The 26,594-nt window shown below is 44.0% G+C and overlaps 1 protein-coding gene across 1 annotated transcript in view; it reads left to right on the top strand.

Moving 5' to 3' along the window:
* rtf2 (replication termination factor 2) overlaps positions 1-26,594 on the top strand; it is a 171,458-nt gene that overhangs the window by 17,843 nt on the left and 127,021 nt on the right. The window contains exons 2-4 of the mRNA XM_041204081.1: positions 1,689-1,783; positions 8,784-8,877; positions 25,745-25,884. Of these exons, the coding sequence (XP_041060015.1) occupies positions 1,689-1,783; positions 8,784-8,877; positions 25,745-25,884 (329 nt within the window). The remainder of the gene's footprint in view (positions 1-1,688; positions 1,784-8,783; positions 8,878-25,744; positions 25,885-26,594) is intronic.

Below are 26,594 nucleotides of genomic sequence, written 5' to 3' on the forward strand. Positions count from 1 at the left end.
TAATGTTCTGTGTTTTAATTTGGTCCCTAACTTCTCAAATTCTCTTAACAGAACATAATTCCTATTTCTTCCTATGTCGTTGGTTCCCACATGGTCCATGACAAGTTCCTGTCCAGCCACGAGAAGCTGTCCTTAACCCTGGCGTCAGGCAGGAAATGCAACCTTCAGAGCTCCCAGTTGTAGCTACAGAAACAGTATCTATCCTCCTGACTATACTGTCTCCTTTCACTGCAAAATTCTTCTTCACTCCCTGCACTTGAATGGCACCCTTCACCATGGTGCCATGGCCAATCCACTCATCCACGTTGCAGTCCTTCTCCTCATCCACACAGGTAGCAAGCACCTCATACCTGTTGGACAAAGTTAGGGGCTGAGGCTCCTCCATCACAACTGCTGATTCCCTATACCTGCCTGATTTGCAGTCACACCCTCCTGGCCCTGACCATTGACCAACTCTAAGATTCTGCCCAACCTATAGGCTGTGATTGCCTCCTGGAGCAAGCTGTTCAGATTACTCTTTTCCCCCTCCCTAATGCCTTGCAGTGTCTGCAACATTTCACAGAATCCCACAAGCTGCAGTTATGGCACACCATTTCTGCCCAACCTTATTTATTTAATTAGTCAATTAGTTAATAATTTATACAGATAAAGGAATAGAAAGTTGCGATCACCTACAGCTTGGAGACGAGGAAGAAAACTCACCAATTGTTGGAGGTGGGAAAAAAAAGTAGAAAACGGCACCTCTTTTCTCCTCTGCACCAAATTCCCATCTGAACCAAATTCCCAATGACACACACTGCCTATGCCTCACTGCAGCATAGTCCCCTTTCCGTGCGTCCCTTTACTCTGTCAGTGAGGCATAAATAATGCTGAACAGCTTGTTCCTGTGCTGTACATTCCATGTAACCCTATGTATGTCACTGTGCCGCCACCCCTAATGAGTATGTTCTGTCCCACCAGGGATGGTGATGGTGGTGACTGGGACATTGTCAGGGAATATTCTGTAAATATGATTATGTCGGGCTGTTTCATGACTAACCTGTGGGACAGCTCTCCAAATTTTAGCACAAGCCCCCAGATGTTAATGAGAAGGACATGTAGATTCGAATGGGCTGGGCTGTGCATTTGCTGTTCCTGGTGCCTAGGTTGATACCGGGTAGTCCATTCGCTTCTGTTTGTATTTGACTTTTCTGTAGTATTTTGATCTAAGTCACTTGTAAGTAATTGGGGGAGAGATTTTTCCAGAGGAAGATACAGAAGGAAATTGGGCTGCAAACGATGTACCCTCTTAATTATTTTCTTTAGACTGCATGGACGATTAGTTTAAGTGCATGGTCCCTTAAAAGGCTATTGTGCAGATGCAAACATTCGATCACTTAAAAGGCCGACTTGTTCATGGCTTGTAGGGAACTTTTGGGTTGCTGCGCAGCTTAGAGGGAACATTGGTTGGGAGTGGAACAGGGAAGGCAGATGGAGAGGGATGTTATCTGTAATTGATATGATTTTCCTGCATTAGTTTTTTTCAATTCCTTTAATTTTAGGACATTTTCAATTCAGTCAATTCAAAGCCTCTTCTCTCATACCTTTATTGCAAAGAATCCATGTTGACCTGTGTAATAGATTTCATTCTCCTATTGTGAAACAACTTTGCCATTCTGTATATTTATAGATTTGTATTTCTTTTTCAGGTTGATAAAAATGCAGCATTGGCTGCCCGCTGGAATTATTGTGCTATCAGTCAGAGACCACTGAGGAAACCCATTGTCGCTTGTGAGCTTGGAAGGTAGGAGCTAAATTAGGAGAATATAGTCAATTGGGTGTATTTAGTAGAATTATCTTATAATCCAAAATGCTTTTTGTGGGCAGCAGATTTTTGTACACTTACTGACACCTGCCTATGATTCATCCCTGTGAATATTTTCTCGCTATGTAATTTTTGGTCAGATATTTTGGATAGAATTTCCTTAGCAATGGTGGCAAGAATTGGCATACTGTTCACATTGCATTGATCCATTTATATTATCACAAATGAGAAACACTGATCCAGCCCCTTCTCTTCCTGAGGGATTTTAAAATATAAAAACACCAGGATTAAATGGATCTTTCAAGGAGTGAAAATCAAAGAAGTTTTCTTGAAGATGAGTTTCTGCAGTCACTCTTGAAGTATGGCCCAGGAGCAGCAACAGAATTATTTTTGAGGAAATGTTCTGAGATTTTCCAGCAGCTACCATCTCTTTGAAATTCCACCGTAGGCCCACCGTAATCTGTTTCCAGCCCCAACTTCACCCAAGTTAGCCAAAGGTTCAGGAGCTTTCACCTAGCATGTAGAAAGTCAGCCAAGGTTAGACAGGCATCTCTGTGGTGGTCTGAAGTAATTCACTAAATGTAAAATGTAAAACTTTGTCCTTTTGATCTGGAAGCTAATGTGGTACGAAAGATGGAGATGTGCTTGAGGGGTTTGTTGGAGAGTTTAGTTGGGATTGGGTGGATGTGCAGGCAGTGGTAGTGAGGGTTGGCTGGCAGAATGTTCGTGGAGTCCTGGGAAAAGTATTAAATTTAGAGATAACTTTTGGGTGAGTTAAAATATACCTTTATTTGTTCAAGGGATGTGGGCATAGCTGACAAGACCAGCATTTATTACTCATCCCTAATTACTCTTGAGAAGGTAGTGGTGACTCACTTGAATCACAGTGGTCAGTGTGGTGTAGATACACCCACAGTGCTGGTGGGCAACAAGTTCAAGGATTTTGACTCATTACAGTGAAGGAATGGTGATGTTGTTCCAAGTCAGGATGGTGTGTGATTTGGAGAAAACCTGCAGGTGGTGGTGTTTCCCATGCATTGGCTGCCCTTTTCCTTCTAGGTGGTAGAGATCACAAGAATGCAAGAATTAGGAGCAGGTATAGGCCATTCAGCCCCCTGAGCCTGTTCCTCCATTCAGTAAGATCATGACAGATCTGATTGTGGCCTCAACTGCACTTTCCAGATGATCAAAAATCTGTTTAACTCAGCCTTGATTGCATTCAATGAACCAGCTCCACAGCTCTGAGAAAGAGAATTCCACAGACTAACCACCCTCTGAGAGAGAAAAAATTCTCCTCATCCCTGTCTTAAATGAGAGACCCCTAATTTTTAAACTGTGCCCCTTAATTCTATACTCCTCAAAAGGGGAAACATCCTCTTAGCCTCCATCCTGTCAAGTTCCCTCAGGATCTTATATGTTTCAATAAGATTAGCTTCATTCTTGGCAACTCCAATGGGTTTAGGTTCAACCTGCTCAGCCTTTCCTCGGGAGTTTGGAAGGTGCTGTTGAAGGAGCCTTGGCTCTTCTTGAGGTTTTCTTGAGAGCTACTTTTTGGTTTTCGGATGCCCCTTTTTCATCCGCATGAACCTTTTTCATCCGCATGAACCCCTTTATTAGGCAAAGCAGTCACGTTGTAGCATTATTTACTGTATTGATATTGAATATTTTTAATGTTTCCTCCTTCAGATAGATAACATAGCATAAATATCAAAGACTATATATTATTAAATCTTTTAACTTGAAATCTATAAATAAAATATTTTTGAGTATTGCTGAAGCTTTTCGTCTTGTACTCATCAGGACACTTCAAAAGAATACTAATATAAGGGGAAAGCAACAATTTATATTGTATGAGAAGAGACTGTTGATTGGTTGGCAAGTGGACTCTAATGGGTAGATGCATTGCCACGGAAAATGCACCAGTGATGGTGACTGATAGTTAACTGTCAAGCATTGTTTGAAATTTAAGCCAGGCAGCTTTATACTTCTTGGTTAAGGCATTGCCCTGAGGAATGAACTTGCAAATGGCTGTCACTTATTTTGTTTAGCTGAAACAGGCACAATTTGTGTACACATTCTTTCCGTCTGCAAAGAAGAGGGCCCTGTGTATTAATATATGTAGCTTCCAGTACATGTAAATGTGCCACATTGTGACTCTGACTGATAATCTTAAATTGGTTGTTAGCTGAGTTCTTAGCACACTGAGGATTATTTAGCAAATGTTGTCCAACATTTAATGTCACATCTAATGTTGGACACTGTTTTGAGTTTTGCAAGCATGGGCTATCTGGGTACCACCTGTACCTTGACCGTTGTGAACAGCAACTGGGACATGCTGTTTGATAACAATCCGCCAGACTTTGGGACGTACATACCTAGCATTACACTGAAATTCATATACTGTAGTACTCATTTGTGTGAAAGGCAGATTGTCTTGTTGACTTGACGGCAGCTTCCTGCTAGTGGCGAATACCACTTGTGTTACTATTGCATAGTAGCAGCTAGCTTCATGTGTTGCTCATCGGAAGCTGCCGACAAGCCAAAATGACGTCCTGTCCATCACACAAATGAATAATGTGGTATATGAATTTCAATGCTAGTGTGATGCTAGGTATGTAGGCCATATGTCCCAAAGACTGGCGGATCGTATCAAACAGCATGTCCCAGCTGCTATTTGCAATGGTCAAGGTACAAACCCTACCCAACCAGCCCATGCTTGCAAAACTCAAAACATGGTGTCTGACATTAGATGTGCTTCTGCAACTGGACAACACTTGCTAAATAATCCTCAGGGTGCTAAGAATTATGCTGACAACTAATTTAAGATTGTCAGTTGGGCTTGCAGTGTGGCGCATTTAAGTGTACTGGAAGCTACATATATTTGAAGGCAGAAAGAACATGTACATCCATTGCTCCTGTTTCAACGAAACAAAATAAGTGACAGCCATTTTCTGACTCATTCCTTAGGGCAATACCTTGACCAATAAGCGTCAAGCTTCCTGGTTTAAATTTCAAACAATGCTTGGCAGTTAACAGTCAGTCACCATCACTGGTGCATTTTCCATGGCAAAGCCTCTACCAATTCGAGTCCACTTGCCAACTAATCAACACTCTTCACATAGAGTATAAATTGTTGTTTTCCCCTTATATTGGCATACTTGTGAAGTGTCCTGATGAGTGCAGGACAAAAAGCTTGACATGTCTCTTTTTTTCAGCAATACTCAAGTTCTGTTCCACCAAACAACAAAAATATTTTAGTTCACTTCTCCTATACTCAGTTTACAAAATTAAAATTCTACTTGGCACAAGGTAATTTATTGGGAATGAAACTCACCTCTGCAGCATCTTTTAAAAGTTAATTGCAAGATTTTAGTACTCTTCAGCATCCTTAGATTTTGTTTCGCTAATTTCTAGTTTCTTTCCCCTCAATAATTTTGCTTAAAGTGAGTACTGACAAATACATCAGGATACTGACTTCCAAAGACCCAACTGTGCAACAAGGGGAATACACACAAATTAATTCTGTAGCACCAAGCTAACCCATCAGGTAATGAATGGTGTAATTCACATATATTTCATTTCTATGATTTGTTTTTCCAAGCTAATGCACCTCCTTACATGATCATCCGTGCTTTAATGAAACATAGATTGGAACTCTTCAGCACAAAAACACCCCAGTGACATTTAAGATGAATGCCATTTTTAGAGGTGTTTAACTCACTAACTGTACCCTCCAATGCCATACTTTTTATAATGGACATTGAAAGTCTATACAGAAATGTAAAAACAGTCAGAGGCATGCTGGCTATCTGAAATCATAGAATGTCATGGCACAGAAGGAGGCAGTTCAGCCCCTCGGGCCTGTGCTGGCTCTTTGGGAGAGAGCTATCAAATTAGTCCCCCACTCCCGTCTACTCTTTCCCCCATGGCGCTGCAAAACTTCTTCCCTTTGGATATTTATCTAATTCTTCACACCCTGCTGCAAAGTATTATTATCTATTTATTGATTTATTAAAATCAACTCCCTTCACAGTCAGAGATTGAATTAAGGTAAGTTTTACAATTAATTCAAGTAAAATACCAAAAAAGAAAGAAAAGCAAAATAAACATTCAGGAGAAAATTCACCGGCAGCAGTGCAGCCAACAGCACCACCATTGAATCACCAGGCAGCCACAACTTCCGTGAGATTTTCTATCACTTGAGTTACTCACTATTGCCCTTTGTTTGGCACAGAAAACCTTTCACAACTTCTATTTCTAAATGTGGCTTCACTCCTGCTCCACCTGGCACAGAGGGTCACAGTCTGTAGTCCTCTTGAGAGTGCCTCTGCAGGCGGAGCTGTCGGTGGGTGCCTTTAAAGAATTTGAGAGTGAGACAGTAGAATTCTATTCGGTTGGAGGCCCCACTGTTTCTCAATCATCGCGACCTGTGAGTGCCCCTCCTGTAGCTGCTGCTTCCCTCCCCCGCCTGCATCCCCGACTCTAGCCTATCCACCCCTAAACCAGGTCCCACACCCAACCAGGCTGACCTTGGGTGAGCGCCACTGAGTGAGGCCGCTTGCTGCTTGTTCAGATCCTGCTCTTCCTCAACCAGGTTCAGTTTCAGCATGATGATGGCAGTGAGACCAGCCAAAATAACTGCTCCAGTTCCCCCAACCACAGGTTCCTTCTGTTCCGGCTGCTCCTCCAGTCATAGATTCTGTCTATGATGAGCAGCAATGATGAAAGAGAGAGAACCTGTGATTGGAGGAGCTGGGGCAATGAGCATAGGAGAGACAAAATCTGTGATTGAGGAGCACTTATCATGGATCCTGTATCTCCCACATTTTCTCTTATTTGACGCCCCACCATTGATTTTTCGTGGTCTTTTTGGGGCCTTTTAAGTGTGAGTTTGCCTGCCGTTTCCAGTGTATTTTGAACCCTGATTTTGTAGATTTACTTGTGCACTGTGAACTTGTACACTACTGCCACTGTGCAATGGTGGTGGAGAGAGTAATTATTTAAGATGATAGATGGGGCGCTATTTAACTTTGGTGTTGGGCTTTGTGCGTCTTGCTGGAGATGCACTTATCCAAGCAAGTGGAGAGCATTCCATCACACTCCTAACTTGTGCCTTGTAGATGGTGGACAGGCTTTGGGGAGTCAGGAGATGAATTACTCTCTGTAGAACTCCCAGATTCTGACCTGCCCTTGTAGCCACAGTATTTATATGGTGAGTCTAGTTAGATGCCTGGTCATTGGTAACCCCAAGGATATTGATAGAGGGGAATTCAGCGATGATAATGCCATTGAATGTCAAGGAGAGATGGTTAGAATGTCCCTTGTTGGAGATGGTCATTGCTTGGCACTTGTGTGGTGTATATGCTATTGCTACTTATCAGCTCAAGTCTGAATGTTGTCTAGATATTGACGTCCAACAAGCACAACCATTTTCCTTTGTGCCATTGATTTCAGTTTTGCTAGGACTCCTTAATGCCCCACTTGGTCAAATACCGTTTTGATGCCAAGGTCAGTCACTCTCACTTTACCTCTGGGATTCAACTCTTCTGTCCATGCTGTCGACTGTACGCTAAGTTTGTAATGAGGTCTAATGCTGAGTGGCCTTGGAAAAACCCAATCTGAGCATTGGTGCGCAGGTTATTTCTGAGTAATGCCACTTGATAGCACTGTTGACAAACCCTTCCATCACTCTGATGATTGAAAATAGACTGATGGGGCGGTTATTGGCCAAACTGGATTTGTCTTTTTATGGACTGGATGTGATTGGACAATTTTCCACATTTTCAGATATTTGTCTGTGTTGTAACTGTACTGAAACAGCTTGGTTATAGGAGTTCTGGAGTACAAGTTTTTAACACTATACTCAATATTGTCAGGGCCCATAACCTTTGCCATATCCAGTCTGATGGGTTGTTTCTTGATGTCAGGTCGAGTGAATTGAATTGGCTGAAGACTGTTATCTGTGATACTGGGGCCCTTGGGAGGAAATCAGGATGGATCATCCTTTCAGCACTTCTGGCTGAAGGTGGTTGCAAATGTTTCAGCTTCATCTTTTGCACTGATGTGCTGGACTTGCCCATCAATGAGGATGGGGATGTTTGTGCTCCCTCTTCCAGTTAGTTGTTTAATTGTACACCACCGTTCACAACTGACTGACAGGACTCCAGAGCCAGATCCATTGGTTATAGGTATACTTAGCAATGTCTGTAGCATGTTACATCTGATGTCTAACATGCATGCAGCTTCACCAGATTGGCACCTCATTTTTAGGTAAGACTGGTGCTGCTCCTAGCATGTTCTTACACTCCTCATTGAGCAGTGAAGAGTGAAGGATATGCCAGGCAAATGAGGCTACAGATGGTGGTTGAATATAATTCTGCTGCTGCTGATAGCCACATTGCCTCATGGGTATCCAGTTTTGAGCTGTAGTCTCTGCAGACCTCAAACCATATCTGTCATTGGTTGGGGAGTAACTCTAATCTGTATGTTTTCCTTGGCATAGGTTCAGAACTTACCCAGAACTTACTGCACCTGTAAATTCCCCATTGAACCAGATTGGGTGAGGATCTATTAGAGAAATTTTAGAAATGATAGGCCTTTTCAGAAATATATTTTTATTTTTGGGTGTTTTTGAGTCCTGTTTTGCTTTTTCTGGGGTTCTGTAAATCTGTGAAAGAATTAACTGAGAGGCCCTGGTCTCTATTTGCAGCTCAGTCTTATGGTCATGCCAGATTGAGGAGCATGATTCTTTGGAGCTGGGTGACTCAATTGTGCTACCGAATAGGAATGCATCAGTAAAGTGCTATTATGTATACCTTCAATTATTCTATAATTCTTCAGTTTCTGTGGTCTCCTATCAATTTGCAGTTTTTTTCCACAGTTTAACTCATTTTTCCCCTATTTTTACTGCAGTTCTTTATCTGATGCTTCACATTTGGTTGTTGATATTCTGTCTGAAGAATCATTGTTTTCATTTTAGATTGTACAACAAAGATGCTGTCATTGAATATTTATTGGACACATCTCCGGAGAAATGTATTATAGAGACTGCAAAGCACATTAAGAGCCTTAAGGTGAGTATGTTACCTGACAAATTAACACATTTATGGCTATAAAACTGGCTACCCATTCTATACCTGCATTTTGTTTAATTCTTCATGGGAAGTAGGTGTCACTGGGCATTTATTCTCCTCGAGAAGATTGTGGTGAGCCACCTCCTTGAAAAGCTGCAGACCAGGTGGGTTAGATATATCCACAGTGCTGTTAGGGAGGGAGTTCCAGGATTTTAACTCAATGACGGTGAGGGAACAGCAATAGATTTCCAAGTCAGAATGGTGTGTGACTTGAAGGGGAACTTGCAGTTGGTGGTGTTCTGATGTGTCTGCTGCCCTAATTCTTCAAAGTGGTAGAGGTCAGGAGTTTGGAAGGTGCTGTCCAAGGAGCTTTGGTAAGTTGCTACAATGCATTTTGTAGCTGGTGCACTTGCTGCCATTCTGCATCACTGCTGAAGGGAGTTAATGTTTAAGGAATGGTGTGGTGCCAAGCTGTTTGAGTGTTGTTGGAGCTATGTTCATCCAGGCAAGTGGAGCGTATTCCCTTGCACTCCTGACTTGTGCCATGTATTTGGTAGAAAGGCTTTGGGGGAGTCATGAGATGAGTTTGTTGCTGCAGAATTTCCAGCCTCTGACCTCCTGTTGTAGCCACAGCATTTATATGGCAGGTCCACTGCACCTCATGGGTGTCCAGTTTTGAGCTTTTAGATCTGTCTGACTCTATCCAATTTAGCTTGGAGGTGGTTCGCACAGACTGTGCAGTGGTTACTTCTATATAAATTGCCATCAACAGGTACATTGGTGAGGACAAGGTTTTCCCCTCCTCTTGGTTCTTCCACCAGCAGCCGCAGGTCCAGTCTGGCAGATGCTTCCTTCAGCTTATATTTCACCCCTCTCCTTATATTCACTCAGTTCTGTTGAAGGGTCATGAGGAATCGAAACATCAACTCTTTTCTTCTCTGCCGATGCTGCCAGACTTGCTGAGTTTTTCCTGGGATTTGAACTCCTGTGTTTGGAGCATTAGTCTGGATCTCTGAAGTATGAATGCAGTAACATTGCCACTGTACAACCATTTTCTGTTGTTGGCTTCCTCCATTTCCTTTTTTCTGCTTCCCTCCCCCTTTCCCTTGGCATTTCCTTTTTTCTTTTTCTTCCTTCTACCTGATTTTTTTTCCAACTAAATCTCCCTATTTTTCTCATCTCCTCCTCCTCCTCCATCATTCCTATTTCTACCCACTACCTTAAATGGACGTGGGAAGTTCTTCTGCCCTCAGACTCCTTCAGATACTTTTGTAATTAAGGCACATAGTTTGTATTGAATTTCATTGGTGACAAAATTGTGGATGATGACCTTCTAGGTGTGGAGTGATTCAAGGTGCTAGAGGAAATCAGGTTTGAGTTACTGTCATGTAAGATTGTATTTCGCTGCTCACAATGCTTCTCCTCTACACTGGGGAGACCAAATGTAGACTGGGGGACCACTTTGTGGAACACCTTTGCTCAGTCTGCAAGCATGACCTCAACGTTCCTGTCACTTGCCATTTTAACTCACCATCTTGCTCTCATGCTCTGTCCTCGGATTGCTGCAATGTTCCAATGAAGCCCAATGCAAGCTGGAGAACAGCCAGCACCGCATCTTCCAGTTAAGCATTTTGCAGCCTTCTGGACTCGACATTGAGCTCAACAACTTCAAATCATGAATTCAGTCCTCTATTTTGTTTTTTTTTTTGCCAAGAACCAGTCTGTATTTTGTTTTCATGTTTTTGCTTTCAGACAGAGCTGTCCTTTATTCTGCCATTAACACTTCTTCTGGACCAATGTTTTGTTTCTTTCCTATAAGCATTACCAGTCCCTTTATCTTTTGTTCTATGACATCCTTGTCATTTAGTCTCTCCCACTCTCTAACCAATCCTGATCTTCCCTTTTGATCTACCTGACCCTCCTGCCTTTCTCAACAATGTGAAACCCATCACACTTCTACCTCTCTTCAGTTCCAAACGTGTCCCACTGAAGGACTTGATGGCCGTGGAAGGTGTGATTATAATGTGACCAAGTGGGTTGATTATCAACCTGTAAATCCTTCTGATACATGGGCCGGTAAGAGTGGGAGAGTCTCCTCGCCAGCCATGCTTTATGTGGAGTGGTTCTCCTTAAGCTATAGCCTCTGGCAACAGGCTGGTGATGTATTCCAGAAAAAGCTAGCTATGGAAAGCAAATTAAGCATGTGCTTTGTCTGCCTCATGTGCCACTAGGCAAGTAAAGGTCTAAGTCAGTTCCAAAAAAGAATCATATTGGACACAAAACGTTAATTCTGTTTCCCCCTCCACAGATGTTGCTAGACCAGCTGAATATTTTCAGCATTTTCAGTTTTTATTTCAGATTTTCAGCATTCACTGTATTTTGCTTTTATCATCCTAATACTTTGTTGGCTTTCACAATATTCTCATGTCATGAACCTTCAGAGGTTCATGGTTTATAACATTGAAGTCTTCCTCTTGTTCAATGACCTTTAGCTTGTAACCCTGCTTGGTGTACACTTGATTGATGTTGACTCTATCTGCATGTATAGCACTACATTTAGGCATATTAAATGACATATGCCAAACAATGATATTTGCTCCCATTGCATCTAGACTTACCCTGACCTAATTTCTCACTTAAGTTCCTGACATCAGCACAATTCTTAGTATTATCTGCAAACTTGTGGCACTTCTGCCAGATCATTAATAAAAGTGGTGCAGAGTGGCTCTAACATTGATCTGTGTGGAATTCCAGCAGTAGCAAATAGAATTGCTGTTAACAACACCTTCTGTCTGAGAATGCAACAAGTTCCTTATCCAACCCAAGAATACCCTGTTAATCCCACAGGGCTGTATGCTATTAACTAGCCAAATATGTAGCACTTCATCCAAAGGTTTTTATTGAACTGCTTCCAGACTGTTATTATCAGAAAACCTTTCAGTTCTAGGTGTGTGCATGCTGTGGTCTGACCTTTTAAACAAATCTTCTGAGCCACTGCTGCCTCTGCAAGCCCCGATGTGCTGCTGATTCAAAATGTACTGTTTGGTTCAAATATTTATAAAATATTCAATGCATTTATACTTCTGTCATTTCTGGTCTTAATAGGGAGGAAAATCGAAGGAGAATACCTGTGACTTTAATTTGAAAAGTAATCAATTAGAGCAGTCTTATTTTGGTTCATAAAGTGAACTCACCTTCTGGCAGGCTTTCCTAGAATCAGGCAATGCCAGGCCTGCTCCCACCTGAATCCAAATTTAGAGCAGCTACTCTAGAGCACCTACCAGAGTGATCAGAAGCCACCTGACCATGTGTAGTTAGAAAATTTGTTTGTAAGATATTTTTCAGAATGTTCTCCGTAAATGGGCATGGGATCATCATCACCTCCAAGTTCTCCACCTGGTCACATGCCAACCTGACATAAGCATATATCACCATTTCTCCTTGCTGCTGGGTGAGAATCCTGTAATTTCCTACCTAACAGGACTTTGGGGGTACCTTCACTACAAGAAGGCCTGCCACTGCTTTCCCAAGAATAACCGATGACCTTGTCAGTGATAGCCACATCTCAAGAGTTCTCAAAGCACCTCTGAGGGAATACTGAAAGAATATTTTTGGGTTTTACTTTGTTAATGAGGACAGGTGTACAAGCTGAGGTTGCTAGAATTTTTGTAATGGATGAACTTATTTCAGTTTCTATGCTCCTGCCTTCCTGATGTGGTACCTAATCTTAGCCAATAGGGGACATAAAACACCTGTACAGTGACATTGTGGCAGTGCAATCAGACTGCCTTTCAGCCACACTTGTGGCCATTTTATCAGTAATCTTGAATTATGCAACTGGTTTTTGGTAATGTAGATGCACAGAATTGTTACCTGATCAGTTTTATTAATTGTTTGGAAATGTAACTATTTTTAATTGGATATTTGTGCTATTATGACTTTTGCCATCTATCTCAAATTTAAAGTCGAGTCAGGTTTGCCAATTCAAATTCATATTCTGCACCTGCTTGTCCTCACTTTTCACCCCACCAGTTTCCGCATTCAAAGGATCATCCTTCACCATTTCTGCCAACTCCAGCATGATGCCACCATCAAACACATCTTCCCTTCAACCCCCCTGTTGGCATTCAGTAGGGACCGTTCCCTCTGGGACACCCTGGTCCACTCCTCCATCACCCTCAACATCTCATCCCCCTCCCACGGCACCTTCCCATGCAATTGCAGAAGGTGCAACGCCTGCCCCTTCACCTCCCCCTTCCTTACTGTCCAAGGGCCCAAACACTCCTTTCAAGTGAAGCAGCATTTCACTTGCACTTCCCTCAATTTGGTCTACTGCATTCGCTACTCCCAATGCGGCCTCCTGTACATTGGAGAGACCAAAACCAGACTGGTGACTGGACGCCTTTGGTCTGTCCGCAAGCATGATCCAGGCCTTCCTGTCACTTCCCATTTCAGCACACCACCCTGCTCTCATGCCCACATGTCTGTTCTTGGCCTGCTGCAATGTTCCAGTGAAGCTCAATGCAAACTAGAGGAATAGCACCTCATCTTCTGATTAGGCACTTTATAGCCTTCCAGACTTAACGTTGAGTTCTACAACTTCAGACCATGAACTCTCTCCTCCACCCTCACCCCCTTTTTGACCCCCTTTTTTCAATATTCGTTTTTATTTTTAAATTTTTTCCCACTTATTTTTATTATTGTTTTTAAAATTTATTTCCATTTTTATTCATTGTTTTATCCCCAGCTTTTAGTCTAGTTTTGATCTTTTGTTCCCTCCCCCCCACCCCATCAGGGCCATCTGTCACTTGCTCATGTTGTTCTTTTCAGAGTGCTTACGCTGGTCTGGTCATTAGCACATTCTGCTTTCTTCTCCTAATGTCACCCTTAGCACCTCCTTTAACCAGTACCACCACTATTAACACCCCTTTGACCTTTTGTTTATGACATCTTTTGCAATCTCTCCTTTGCCTCCACTTGTTTATGACATTTCTTGCAATCTCTCCTTTGCCTCCACTTGTTTGACATCTTTTGCAATCTCTCCTTTGCCTCCACTTGTTTATGACATCTCTTGCAATCTCTCCTTTGCCTCCACTTGTTTATGACATCTTTTGCAATCTCTCCTTTGCCTCCACTTGTTTATGACATCTCTTGCAATCTCTCCTTTGCCTCCACTTGTTTGACATCTCTTGCAATCTCTCCTTTGCCCCCACTTGTTTATGACATCTTTTGCAATCTCTCCTTTGCCTCCAGTTATTGCTGGCCTTCGATCCAGCTTATCTGTCCCACCCTGCTTAACCAGTATATATTTCACCACATTTCTACTTCCCTTTAGCTCTGAAGAAGAGTCATATGGACTCGAAACATTAACTCTGTCTTTCTCTCCACAGATGCTATCAGACCTGCTGAGTTTTTCCAGCATTTTTTGTTCTTGTTTGATTTCCAGCGTCCACAGTATTTTCCTTTGCCAATTCAAATACTTGGTGATTTTTTTTTACATTTTCATGCTGCATTTTTCAACAATAAATTTAAACTGTTTATTTGTTAATTTTTATTGGAACACTTCTTTTATTTCTAACCTTTTAAGCCTTTAGATTTCAAACCAAATATTTTAATAACAAAATATAGTTGAAGCCTATCCCACTGTTTCCTGTAACCTGTTGCCCCTAGCAGTGTAGCTTGTCTTTTCCAGTCATATGGCTACTCTTACTGCTGCTTCCTCATCTACCTCTAAAGCTATTAAGGCTCTCCCGGCTGTCTCTGACTGCTCTGTCCATATCATATGCCTCTGCTCTATATTCAAATGCATTAATGGCAGATCAGATACTAAAGCTTGTTGACCAGTTTTGCAATGTTATATTGACCAGTCAATTGCTGTAAAGATGGTATGTAAGAAAGTCAATCTGGATAAAGGCTGGGTTAAAAAAAAAGTTCTACACCTGCTATTTGAGAAGGTTCTATCCATTGGATTTGATGCTGCCCTGTAAATGGAGCTTGTAGAACATAGTGGAATTGTGCAGTGATGTGTGTTGATGCGACATGGGGAAATCCTTGTTCAAGGAAGATGGCTGTGACCTGCATAATGGGTACCTACTGATCATATCAATCGATGGGCCCAGAACTTCTGATCTCTGGATGGTCATACCGTGAAGGTACCCCAAAATGTACCAGGAGACCCCCTCAGAGGTTTCCCCGCACAGACTATGTGGGAATTGTCCGGGAAGTTTGTTCCCATGGGCAGTTCCCCTGTGTCTGGAACCCTCTGAAATTCTAACTTAAGAGTTGGAGATTGGGGACTTTGGATGGTTCCGACTTCCTTACCAGAGTAGTTATGAAGGAAATGCTAGAAGGATTAAAACCAGTTCTAACTCTTTGGTAACTAAACCACTGACGCCCCTACCCTGACCAGCTGACTATTCATCTCGACTATAACCTCAGTTGCCCCCCACCCAACTAACCACACCCCCCCGACCCCCTGACTACCTCGGACCACCCAACAGCCCCCCCTACCCATCCCTGACTATTGGTTACCACCTCCTTACCCACTTGACCTGACTACTCCACTACCCTCCAGCTAGCCCCCGGCAACTACCTGACTACCCCCACTGACCTGACTACCCACCTGACCATTCGACTACCCCATCACCCACTTAGCTGCTGCCCTACCCCTCACCCACCTACCTACCATTCACCCACCCACTTACGCCCTACCCCCTCACCTACTTATCTGCCACGCTCCCTCTCACTTCATAGATGTCTACAGCACAGAAGGAGGTGGTTCGGTTCATCGTGTCTGCACCGGTCAACAAAGATCTGACTACACTAATCCCATTTTCCAGCGCTTGGCCCATAGCCCTGGAGGCTATGGCAATGCAAGTGAATATCTAAACACTTCTTAAATGTTATGAGAGTTTCTGACTCAACCACCCTTTTAGAATGTGAGTTCCAAAATCCCATCACCCTCTGGGTAAAAAAAATTTCTCCTCAACTCCCCTTAGCCTTCTACCTCTTATCTTAAATCTATGCCCCCTGGTTATTGACTCCTCTACTAAAGGAAAAAAATGCCTTCCTCTCCACCCTATCTATGCCCCTCATAATCTTAAACACCTCTATCAGGTACCCTCTCAACCTTTGCTGCTTCGAGGAAAATAACTCCAGCCTATCCAATCTTCCCTCATACCCCAGACCCTCCAGCCCAGGCAGCATCCTGGTAAATCTCCTCTGCGCCCTCTCCAGTGCAATCACCCTTGTACTATACACTATAATGTAGTGCCCAGAACTACCCACTGTACTCCAGTTGTGGCCTAACCAGCATTTTATACAGTTCCAGCATAACCTCCCATCTCTTGTATTCTGTGCTTTGGCTAATAAAGGCAAGAGTCCCATATGCATTCTTAACCACCTTATCTACCTGCCCTGCTACCTTCAGGGATCTCTGAATATGCACACTAAGGTTCCTCTGATCTTCAATACTTTCCAGGGTCCTACCATTCATAATGTAATCCCTTGCCTTGTTAGCCTCCGCAAGTGCATTACTTCTCAATTTTCTGAGTTGAATTACATTTGCCACTACTCTGTCCATCTGACCAGTCCATTGATATCCTCCTGCAGTTAACGACTATCCTCCTCACTGTTTACCACCCTACCAATTTCCATGTCATCCGTGAACTTCTTGATCATACCCCCTACGTTTAAGTCCAGATCATTTATGTACACCACAAACAGCAAGGGCCCCAGCACAGAGCCCTGTGGAACCCCACTGGAAACTAACTTCCAGTCACAGAAACATCCCTCTCCCATCACCCTCTGCTTCCTGCTTCTCAGACAATTTTGGATCCAACATGCCACTTTGTCTTGGATCCCATGGGCTCTTACTTTCTTGACCAGCCTGTCATGAGGGACTTTATCAAAAGCCTTGTTAAAGTCCATGTAGATTACATCAAATGCATTACCCTCTTCAACACTCCTGGTAATCTCCTCAAAAAATTCGATCAAATTTGTCAAACGCGGCCTTCCCTTAAAAAATCCATTCTGACTATCCCTGAATAATCCATATCTCTCCAAGTGCAGCTATATTCTGTCCTCAGAATTCTTTCTAGTAACTTACCTGCCACCGAGGTTAGACTGACTGACCTGTAATTTCCTGGTCTATCTCTTCCTCTCATTTTTAATAATGGGACAATGTTAACAATCCTCCAGTCCTCTGGCACCTCACCTGTGGCCAGAGAGGATTTGAAAATTACTGCCAGGACCCCCGATATCTCTTCCCTTGCCTCCCTCAACAGCTTGGGTTACATCTCACCTGGGCCTGTGGATTTATCCACTTTTAAGGCTGCTAAACCCACTAGTACCTCCTCTCTCTCTATGTTAATATCCTCTAATATTTCACAGTCCTCCACCCTGATGTCTATATCTGCATCGTCCTTTGCCATTGTGAAGACCCATGTAAAGTATTCATTGAGGACTGTACCCACATCTTCCAGGTCCACACACAGGTTATCTCAATGGTCCCTAATCAGCCCTACTCTTTGCCTAGTTATTCTCTTACCCTTTATATATTAAAAATTCCTTTAGGGTTTTCCTTTTATTCTACCCACCAATGCTTTCTCATGCACTCTCTTAGCTTCCCTAATTTCCTTTTAAGTTTCCCTCTGCACGTTTTATACTCCTCTAGGACTCTGCCATATTGAGCCCTTGGTATCTTCCATAAGCTTTTTTTTCTTAATCCTAACCTTTATGTCCCTTGACATCCAGGGTTCTCTGGACTTGGTCCCCCCTTTTGCCTTTACGGGAACATATTTGCTCTGTATTTTCGCTATTTCCTCCTTGAATACCTCCCACTGCTCTGACACAGTTTTATCTGCAAGTAGCTGCTCCCAGTCTACTTGGGCCAAATCGCATCTCATCTTAGTAAAATTAGCTTTTCCCCAGTTTAGAACTTTTATTCTCGGCCCAACCTTATCCTTTTCCATAACTATCCTAAATCTAACTGAGTTAGGTCACTATCTCCAAAATGCTCCCTTACTGATATGCCTCCCACCTTCCCGGGCTTATTTCGGAATATTAAGTCCAGAACTGCCCCCTCCCTTGTTGGATTTTCTATGTACTGGCTAAAAAAGTTCTGGATGCAATTTAAGAATTTTGCTCCCTTCCTACTTTGCACAATAAAACTATCCCAGATAATATTTGGGTAGTTAAAATCCCCTACAATTACTGCCCTATTATTCTTACACTTCTCTGAAATTTCATTACATATTTGATCCTCTATCTCTCCCTGAGATGGGGGGCCTATAGTACACACCGCAACACCGTGTTTGCCCCTTTTGTGTTTTTTACTTCTGCCCATATGGCTTCACTTGATGATCCTTCCAAGATATCCTCACTGTTATAATTGATTCCTTGATCAATATTGCACCACCCCTCCTCTACCTCGTCCGAATACCCTATAACCGGGAATGTTGAGCTGCTGATCCTGCCCTTCTTTTAGCCAAGTCTCAGTCATAGCTATGATATCATACTTCCATGTGCCTAGCTGTGCCCTCAGCTCATCTGTCTTATTCTTCAGGCTCCTTGCATTAAAATGTATTCCATTTAGCTAAACTCGCTTCTTTTCTATCTAGCCTATGTTTCTTCTGCCTTCCAGGCTCTCATACTAGCATTTTAACTTCTAATTCCATCTCACCTTCTCTCCCCTCTGAACTACTTTTCAGGATCTCATTCCCCTGACAATTTAGTTTAAATCCGTCCCAAAAGCATTAGCAAACCTCCCTGCGAGGATGTTGGTCCCATTCCTGTTCAGATGTAACCTGTCCAACTTGTACAGGTCCCACCTTGCCAAGAAACGGTCCCACTGTCCCAGGAATCTAAAGCCCTCCCTCCTGCACCATCTCTCCAGCCATGCATTCATCTACTCTATCCTTCTGTTCCTATACTCACTACTGCGTGGCACTGGGAGTGAACTGGAGATTACTACCTTTGAAATCCTGCTTTTCAATTTCCTACCTAACTCCCTAAAGTGTGCTTGCAGGACCTCATTTCTCTTTCTTCCTATGTCATTGGTCCCAACATGGACCATGATCTCTGGCTATTCACCTTCCCCCTTCAGAATGTCCTATAGCCGTTCCATAACATCCTTGATCCTGGCACCCGTGTGGCAACATACCATCCTGCAGTCACGTCTATGGCCGCAGAAGCGCCTGTCTACTCCCCTCAACAATGAATCCCCTACCACTATTGCCCTTCCACGCTTCTTCCACCTGTCCTGAGCACCTGGACCACCCACAGTGCCATGGCCTTTGTCATTGTTGGCCTCCACAGAGGAATGGTCATTCTCACCATTTTCCAAGGCCGAAAAACGGTTTGCGAGCGAGATGCACTCGGGGGGTTCCCTCACTACCTGCCTGGTCCCCTTCTTTTGTCTGGTGGTCGCCCATTCCCCCTCTGCTTGCCCTTCCTTAAGCTGCAGGGTGACCACATCCTGAAACGTGCTATCCACAAACCTCCCAGTCTCGTGAATGCATCGTAGTCCCCTAGATGCTTCTCAAGCTCCAAAATCCAGAGCTCGAGTTGCTCCAGAGTTGCTTCCTGCACGCATGGTCATCCAGACCGCCAGGAGCGTCTAGGATTTCCCACATAGCACGGGATGTGCAAATCACAGGACTGAGCTCCCCGGACATATCTTAACTAAATGGAATGTGGACCCTTGCTTTTATTTTACCCTTACTCCTACTTGAGTATAGACTAGATGCTAAATCCTCTAGATAGACTGGATCCTCTGGGTGCTGCTGACTGCCTGTCACAGGGTTGTCCTCCTCTCACTCTCAGGTGCTGCTGACTGCCAGCCCAGGGTCCTCCTCACTCACTCTCAGGTGCTGCAGACTGCCTGCCCAGGGTCCTCCTCTCGCACTCTCCTCTAGGTGCTGCTGACTGCCTGTCCCAGGGTCCTCCTCACTCACTCTCAGGTGCTGCTGACTGCCTGCCCAGGTTCCTCCTCTCGCACTCTCCTCTAGGTGCTGCTGACTGCCTGTCCCAGACTCCTCCTTTCACACTCTCCTCTAGGTGCTGCTGACTGCCTGTCATAGGGTCCTCTCTCACTCTCAGGTGCTGCTGACTGCTTGCCCAGGGTCCTCCTCTCGCACTCTCCTCTAGGTGCTGCTGACTGCCTGTCCCAGGGTCCTGCTCTCGCATTCTCCTCTAGATGCTGCTGACTGCCTGTCCCAGGGTGCTCCTCTCACACTCACCCGCCCAAGTGCCACACCCATCCTACCCCCATACCCACTGATCTGCCACCCTACCCCCTCACCCTCATGAGACTCGAGGGTTAACGAGGGGCGAGTGAAAGTCACGTGGAGGGGTTCAGTGGTGATGGGGGAAGATTAGTGGGTGACGGGAGGAGGGGAAAAGGAAGTAGAGACAGTCTAATACGTGACATGCACCATCCTGAGATAGAGGCAGCTCAACACCGAGGCAACAACCTCGATGTCCAACGCAAAAAATCAAGCTGAGGGGAGGGCCTTCCCAGGTAGGTGGAGCTGAAGATCAGCACAACTGGACAACTAAAGGGATATCCTAATAATCATGTCCGCTTGAGAGCTTTTTGCTTTGCAAATCCTCAATGTCTGGTGAAGCCAATACAGCGGCTAGAGGGTTCTCATTACAATGAGATCTCAGCAAGGTGTAGTGTTGCCGTTCACTTTGAGCGATTTGCCTTCGACTCCAGTCAGAGTTAGGGGGGGATGGAGGGGGATTCCTTCAAGGGGCAAGCAGGTGAATAGCAGCTAACTCGTGACTGCAGACTTCCATTCTGCCGGGGAATGGACCTGCCTGACAAGCGCTCATGTGGTTAATCTTTCCATTATAATGAGGTGTCTCTATAGAGTCTCAAGGGCAGTGGTGACAAACATAATAGTGTGAGTGGCCTCTTGCAAATGGCTATCATCACCCTTGTCAAAGAGCAATGTCTCCATATGCAGCCAAGTCTTAGGGGAGGATGACCCGCCCTTGGTTACCCTGGAAGGGGTGGAGTGCACATGACCACTAAAACAATTAGCAGCAAGAATGAATTCAGGAGGCTTCCAATTAGTGCATGCTAACATATATTTACAAGTGCCAAAATGATATACAATGATTGTACACCTGCGCCGCCAGTGTTAATTTAAAACTTCTTAATTTTCCCCACTCTACCCTGTCGTCTGGGTACGTTCCTGACATCTGCAGCAGAGGTAGAGGCAGCCTGCCAACTACCATGTCTTCTTGTCTGTGATGACTTTGGTGGGTGCCCTCTGGAAGTCCGAGGCCTGGAGGGCCCTGGCATTCTTTGAGTCTCCTGCTCAGGAGCAGGTCCACCCTCTGAGGCCTCAGAAGCTGGAGCTGATGGGTTCACAGGCAGAGGGGATTGAGTACACCTGGACACCCTTGGAGGGTCCTGGGTGGATGCCCCCAGAGTGTCCCCAGAACGCTCCTCCTCCCTTTGGGTGCACGAGGACCCATCCCGAAGGAGCACCTGGAGAGAAGTCGAGGTACCCCATCCCCTTCTTGCATAGCCATTGCAAAAGCACAACCATAGCTAGAGCAATGAAGTGCAGGTCTAAGCCCAAATCTGGAAGAAATTGTGCATTCCACTGGACCAGGATCTCCATGGCGTCTGTCATCCTCCCCATGGGGATTTCCATGCACTCGCATACTGGAGCTGCAAGAACTCTCAGACATACTCCTTCGTCTCTTGTGCCACTCTGTTGATGGCCTCTTATAGCCCTGCCTGATGTTCCCTGTGTCTCTTTGGCTGCTTCCAGAGGCTCATCATCTGACTCAGACTTAGCAGGGGCCTCTTCTCCAGCACTCCTCTGAGTGCCAGAGACCTTGCCTGTCACTGCCTCCTGCTGTTGACATGTGTCTGTAAGGTGACCACCAGAATGTGAGCCTGAACATAAACAAGATATATAAGCCACCAAGATGTGTCTCTCTGAGCTGGTGGAGGGTGCAGGTGAACGCTGTGATGGCTCTGCAGGTGTGAAGTGGTCTTCGTCTTATTCCGGGGTATTCTGTGGCCTGGGGCTCACTTCTGATGCAGGGCCTGACCTCCTGTTGGCACCTAGAGCAGAGAGAATGACTGACTGCATAGGCTGGCTCAAGTGTTGACCCCCCCTCAATCATCTTGATTCTGTGAGGTTCTCAGAATTATACATTAGATGCCTGGGGGAGGCCAACCTCATCCGTAGCACAGAGATGGCTGCAATCCTCCTCTGCTAGCTCAGCAGACTGCTACTCAAATTTAGGGTCCTGAGCTTAGGCAACTCCCCCTCCCTCCTGTTGTAGGCCGTTTTCTCCTGCATAAAGGCGGATAATTGGATTGTGAGCACTTATGATGAAAGACCAGGCCATAGGCTGTAATAACCGACCTCCTGATTCCCCAAAACCTGACCACCATGCACATGGCACAAGGGAGGAGTGTGATGAATACTCTCCACATCCCTGCATGAGTGCAGCTACAACAACACTCAAGAAGCTGGACACCATCCAGGACAAAGCAGGCTGCTTGATTGATCCCCCATCCACCTCAGTATTCACTCCCTCCACCTCTGATGTACAGTGGCAGCAGTGTGTACCAAGTACAAGATGCAAGCATCAAGTCACCAAGGTTTCTTAAAATAGCACCCTCCAATCCCAAACTCTACCAGTTAGAAAGACAAGGGCAGCAGATGCATGGGAACTGCACCTCCTGCAAGTTACCCTCTACTTCACACCCCATGGTTATGCCTTCACTGTGGCTGGGTCAATCCTGCACATCACGTGGACTGCAGCACTTCATTAAGACAGAAGCCTACCACCATCTCAAGGGCATTTAGGGATGGACAACAGAAATGCTGGCCTTGAGAGTGATGCCCGCATCCCATAACAGAAGCACAAAATGAGTGGTGATGTGATTTGGGAGAGTTTGGGGCTCACCTTCCCTAGCAGAGCGGATGAGATCATTCATCCATTTGTGGCACTGTAGGGTGATCCTCCTCTGGACCCCACTGGCATTGACCTCTCTGATGACCTCCTCCCAGGTTGCCGTGGTCAGTCAGGTGGGCCCCCTACTGCCATCCTTTGGGAACAGGACATCCTGCTGTTCCTTGGTGGCCTAGAGGAGATGCTCCAGGGAGGCATTGCTAAACCGTGGGGCTGGAGCTTGCTGCCTTCTGCTGCTCATCTTTGTTCCAGGGTCCTGGCGCTGTTAATGATTGGCTCTCTGGGTGCTTTTTAAATATGGTGTCCGGACATGAGGCAGAGAAGCTGACTTTCTGCCTGCCCCGCCAAGCGACTTGACACGAACCGTGTGTATGCATAAGCATTGAGGCAGGGTGCACATGATTGCCCTCCCCGTTCTGCGGCGCAAGTCACTTCAACTTTCTGGTCCTGCCCTGTGTTTGGATAAGGTGATTGTGGGAACAGCAATTTCAGGAACCTGTAAAATTCCAAACTAAGACTTGCATCAGGGCAAGTAAGGTAATGGGGTTGTTTGGAGATCAATCTGAATGAATAGGAGTGATATTGAAGAGGCTTGAACAAGCAGTGAGGTAGAAAAAAGAGGAAAATGCCTGGTATCTGAAAGTGACCCCTTCATGTTATTCAAAGGACAAAATAGCTCAGTTTTGGAAATAACTAGCAATAATAGGAAAGAATGCCATGTTTCTGGAGCCGTTTGCCTGTTTCATGATGTTTCTGTATAGGTTGCAGGACTTCAAAATAAAACATGGATTTGCTGACAAGATGTTCATGCTGAGTTAAATAAATCAAAGCCTTGGGAGTAGAAAAAAACATTTCTGTGGCTTTTGAGCAGGTATTTCTCAGTATTGAGAGGTGGTACTTGGAAGTTGTTGTGAAGGTCATTGAACAATTGAAGGTTCTTCAGGAAGTAAAGGCATGTTTGATAATTGAAAAAAGAATGTTAATATGGTTTGAAGTGAGCCAGTGTTTCAGTGCTGTCTTACTTAACCAGTTGAATCACCCATGACAGTAGTCAGTAACAATGTAGAAACAATTAAAAACTCTTTGCTCTTGTTTAGGAATGTGGCTTTGCAGTAGTTTAAGATTACCATTATCCTAATGTAAGATCCTGATGACTTATCTGAATTAAATTGCCAATTAATATTGAAACAGCACATTTCTGCTGAGTCCATACCCACTTAAACTTGGGGCTGAGAAAATTCATACTCATGTTATATAGAACTTTTGCAGGCACCAGAGAGAGAGATAGACATAGAGACAGAGCAACAACCTTCATTTCAATAGTCTGAGCTGGATTCACATCCCAGTGGAGTTGGGCATTGTGCTAATGTACAATCTACTAATGCTGCTCCATTTCAGCCATCATGTTTAACATTGAATATTTTCTGTCTCGTTGCCAAGTCCTTTATGTTGTAGTCATTCTGCTTAGTCTGCAAGTCAGACCTCCTATGCAAGTATTCTGCATTTGGTATTCTAGAGCTTCCTCCCTGCCCTCATATGATGCCCGTTCTCAGGCGTTACTTCCCTTAATGGTGACAGCTTCCATTCTGTATGTTTTCTATTTGGATTTAGGCAATGTTTCACCTGGCTTACAGCCAAAACTGCCAAGGGGTCTTTTTCACCTTTCTGTGATGGTTATTTGTGTTTCCATCTGACAAGCTGTTTGGTTTCTGTCATGACTCAATGGGATTAGTGCACTGTAATAACAAGCCCCACTGCTCCCCGAGCTGAGACAAATGTGAAAAGTTTGATTAGACTACCAAATTGCCCAATTCTACCTAACTGTTTAATTTAACAGAATACGAGCACCAGGTTTGTAAAGTTAATAAATAAATAACTATTTATTAAACAAATCGTCTTTAACTATTGGCAAAAGAAATAAATATGAACTGCTAATTTTTAACTTTATAACTTAAACTCTACCCCTTCTTAACCCCTATACACAAACATGCAGCCCTACACACGCGCACACATGACATACAAAACATGGATTTTAAGGGTGAGATAAATCAGTTCAATAGCACCAATCCAGAGTTCGGGATTAGATGGGTTGATTTTGACTGATGTCTTCCCAAATTCTTTGCAGTTCATTATTAATGACACAAGATGGTCTTTCAGCACTTTCAGTCTGTAGTTCACTGGTTGAAAACTTGCCTTTCGATGTCTTTAATTGTGATTTTTTTCTTGACGGGATTTTTCAGAGAGTGCAGGTTACAGAGGTATGAAGAAAAAGCCAGCTAGCTCGCCTTATAGATTTACTGGAATCTTACACACACAGGAGAGAGAGGTTTTAAATGTGTTTTCTTTATAGGCTAGGATTTCTCTGCTCCCTGCTATCACACAAAACCTTGGTCACCTGATCAGGATCCAGATAAAATGTTGTTGCTAGGCAGTTCCCCTTTCTGGCACCATTTTGCCCAACCTGGCACACGCTGTTCCAGGAGATAGCAACATTGTATATTCCTCATCCTGCTCGAGTCAGCATGTCTTTCAACTGCAGCCGTGGTAGTTTATAAAGCCACAGTCCAATTTTAAACTGCAGTCCAAGAAAAATAAAGATAGGTTCTTTACGGTTCCCTGTTGATTTTTTTTCTTTTAACAGTGCACCATGGGGGATAGCATTTTTTCCCCCTGAAGATTAATTTAAAATCTACCTCTGTGGCCATATGTTCTCAGGGCATCAATGAGTTAATGAGATAAACTTTGTTAATTTGAGCCAAGATGCTCTGAGGTGGATATGGATTTTAAAATGCATTCTGTCTCAAGACCTGAAGTCAAACTGCGCACCAAGACAAAGCAATCAATTCCACCTGCCCAGATGAAGTTTATTGGAACACGATATTGTGACTTGTTTTGCTGTGCTTTGTTTGATCCTCAGGATGTGAAGGAGCTAAATTTGACTGACAATCCAGCCTGGAAAGGTGACAAGGCCAACACCAAAGGTGACAAGTTTGAGGATCTGCAGCGAGCTGTTTTCATCTGTCCCGTGGTTGGCTTGGAAATGAATGGACGACAGAAGTGAGTTGTTTGAATTTTATTTATCTTTGACATCTGGCCTGTATGACTGGTGAGAATTGTAGGCACAAATGAATGTGACTAATGCGTTTAAATGCAAATACATTTAATTAATGGGTTGTAAACTAGATAAATGTTTGGATTTTGTACAAAATGAAAAAATCTTCTGCCAGGACAACTTTTAATGACCATTAAAGAAGGCATTCTGCCTGCCCTTAAGTCTGCAGTGCTTCCCTTGAGTTTACTCTGAGTGCAACCTAAAATGCTTCTTTCTGCTATCTCATTTTTTTCCTGTATGGTTAGTTTCGTTCTGCTGCTATTTCACCATTGCTGCCATTCTGGGAAACAGTTAGATGGTGATTATTACTGTGGTGACAAAGGACCCAAAGTTTCAAAATCAATTTGTCCAGATATTTGGAATATTTGTTCCTATATCTCCATCTTGATATCTGCAATTTTTTGATAAACCAGGAGGTTTGTCCTCTGGTATTCATCTGTTTATTAGAGAGTGAAAGAGGGAAAGTTTGAGTCAACATTAACTGGAAGGTCACTTGAACAGATTATCAACTGATTAACAGCAGAACTCCAGTGACCTACTCCCAATGGAGGCGATCTGGGAGACTTGTGTTCAGAAGTGTTTATCAACCAATTATTGTGCAGAAGGACAGTGAAATCGACAACTATATCAGTTAAAACTGCTGGATATTAGCAGC

The sequence above is a fragment of the Carcharodon carcharias genome, chromosome 14 (genome assembly GCF_017639515.1).
Source record: "Carcharodon carcharias isolate sCarCar2 chromosome 14, sCarCar2.pri, whole genome shotgun sequence".
NCBI lineage: Eukaryota > Metazoa > Chordata > Chondrichthyes > Lamniformes > Lamnidae > Carcharodon > Carcharodon carcharias.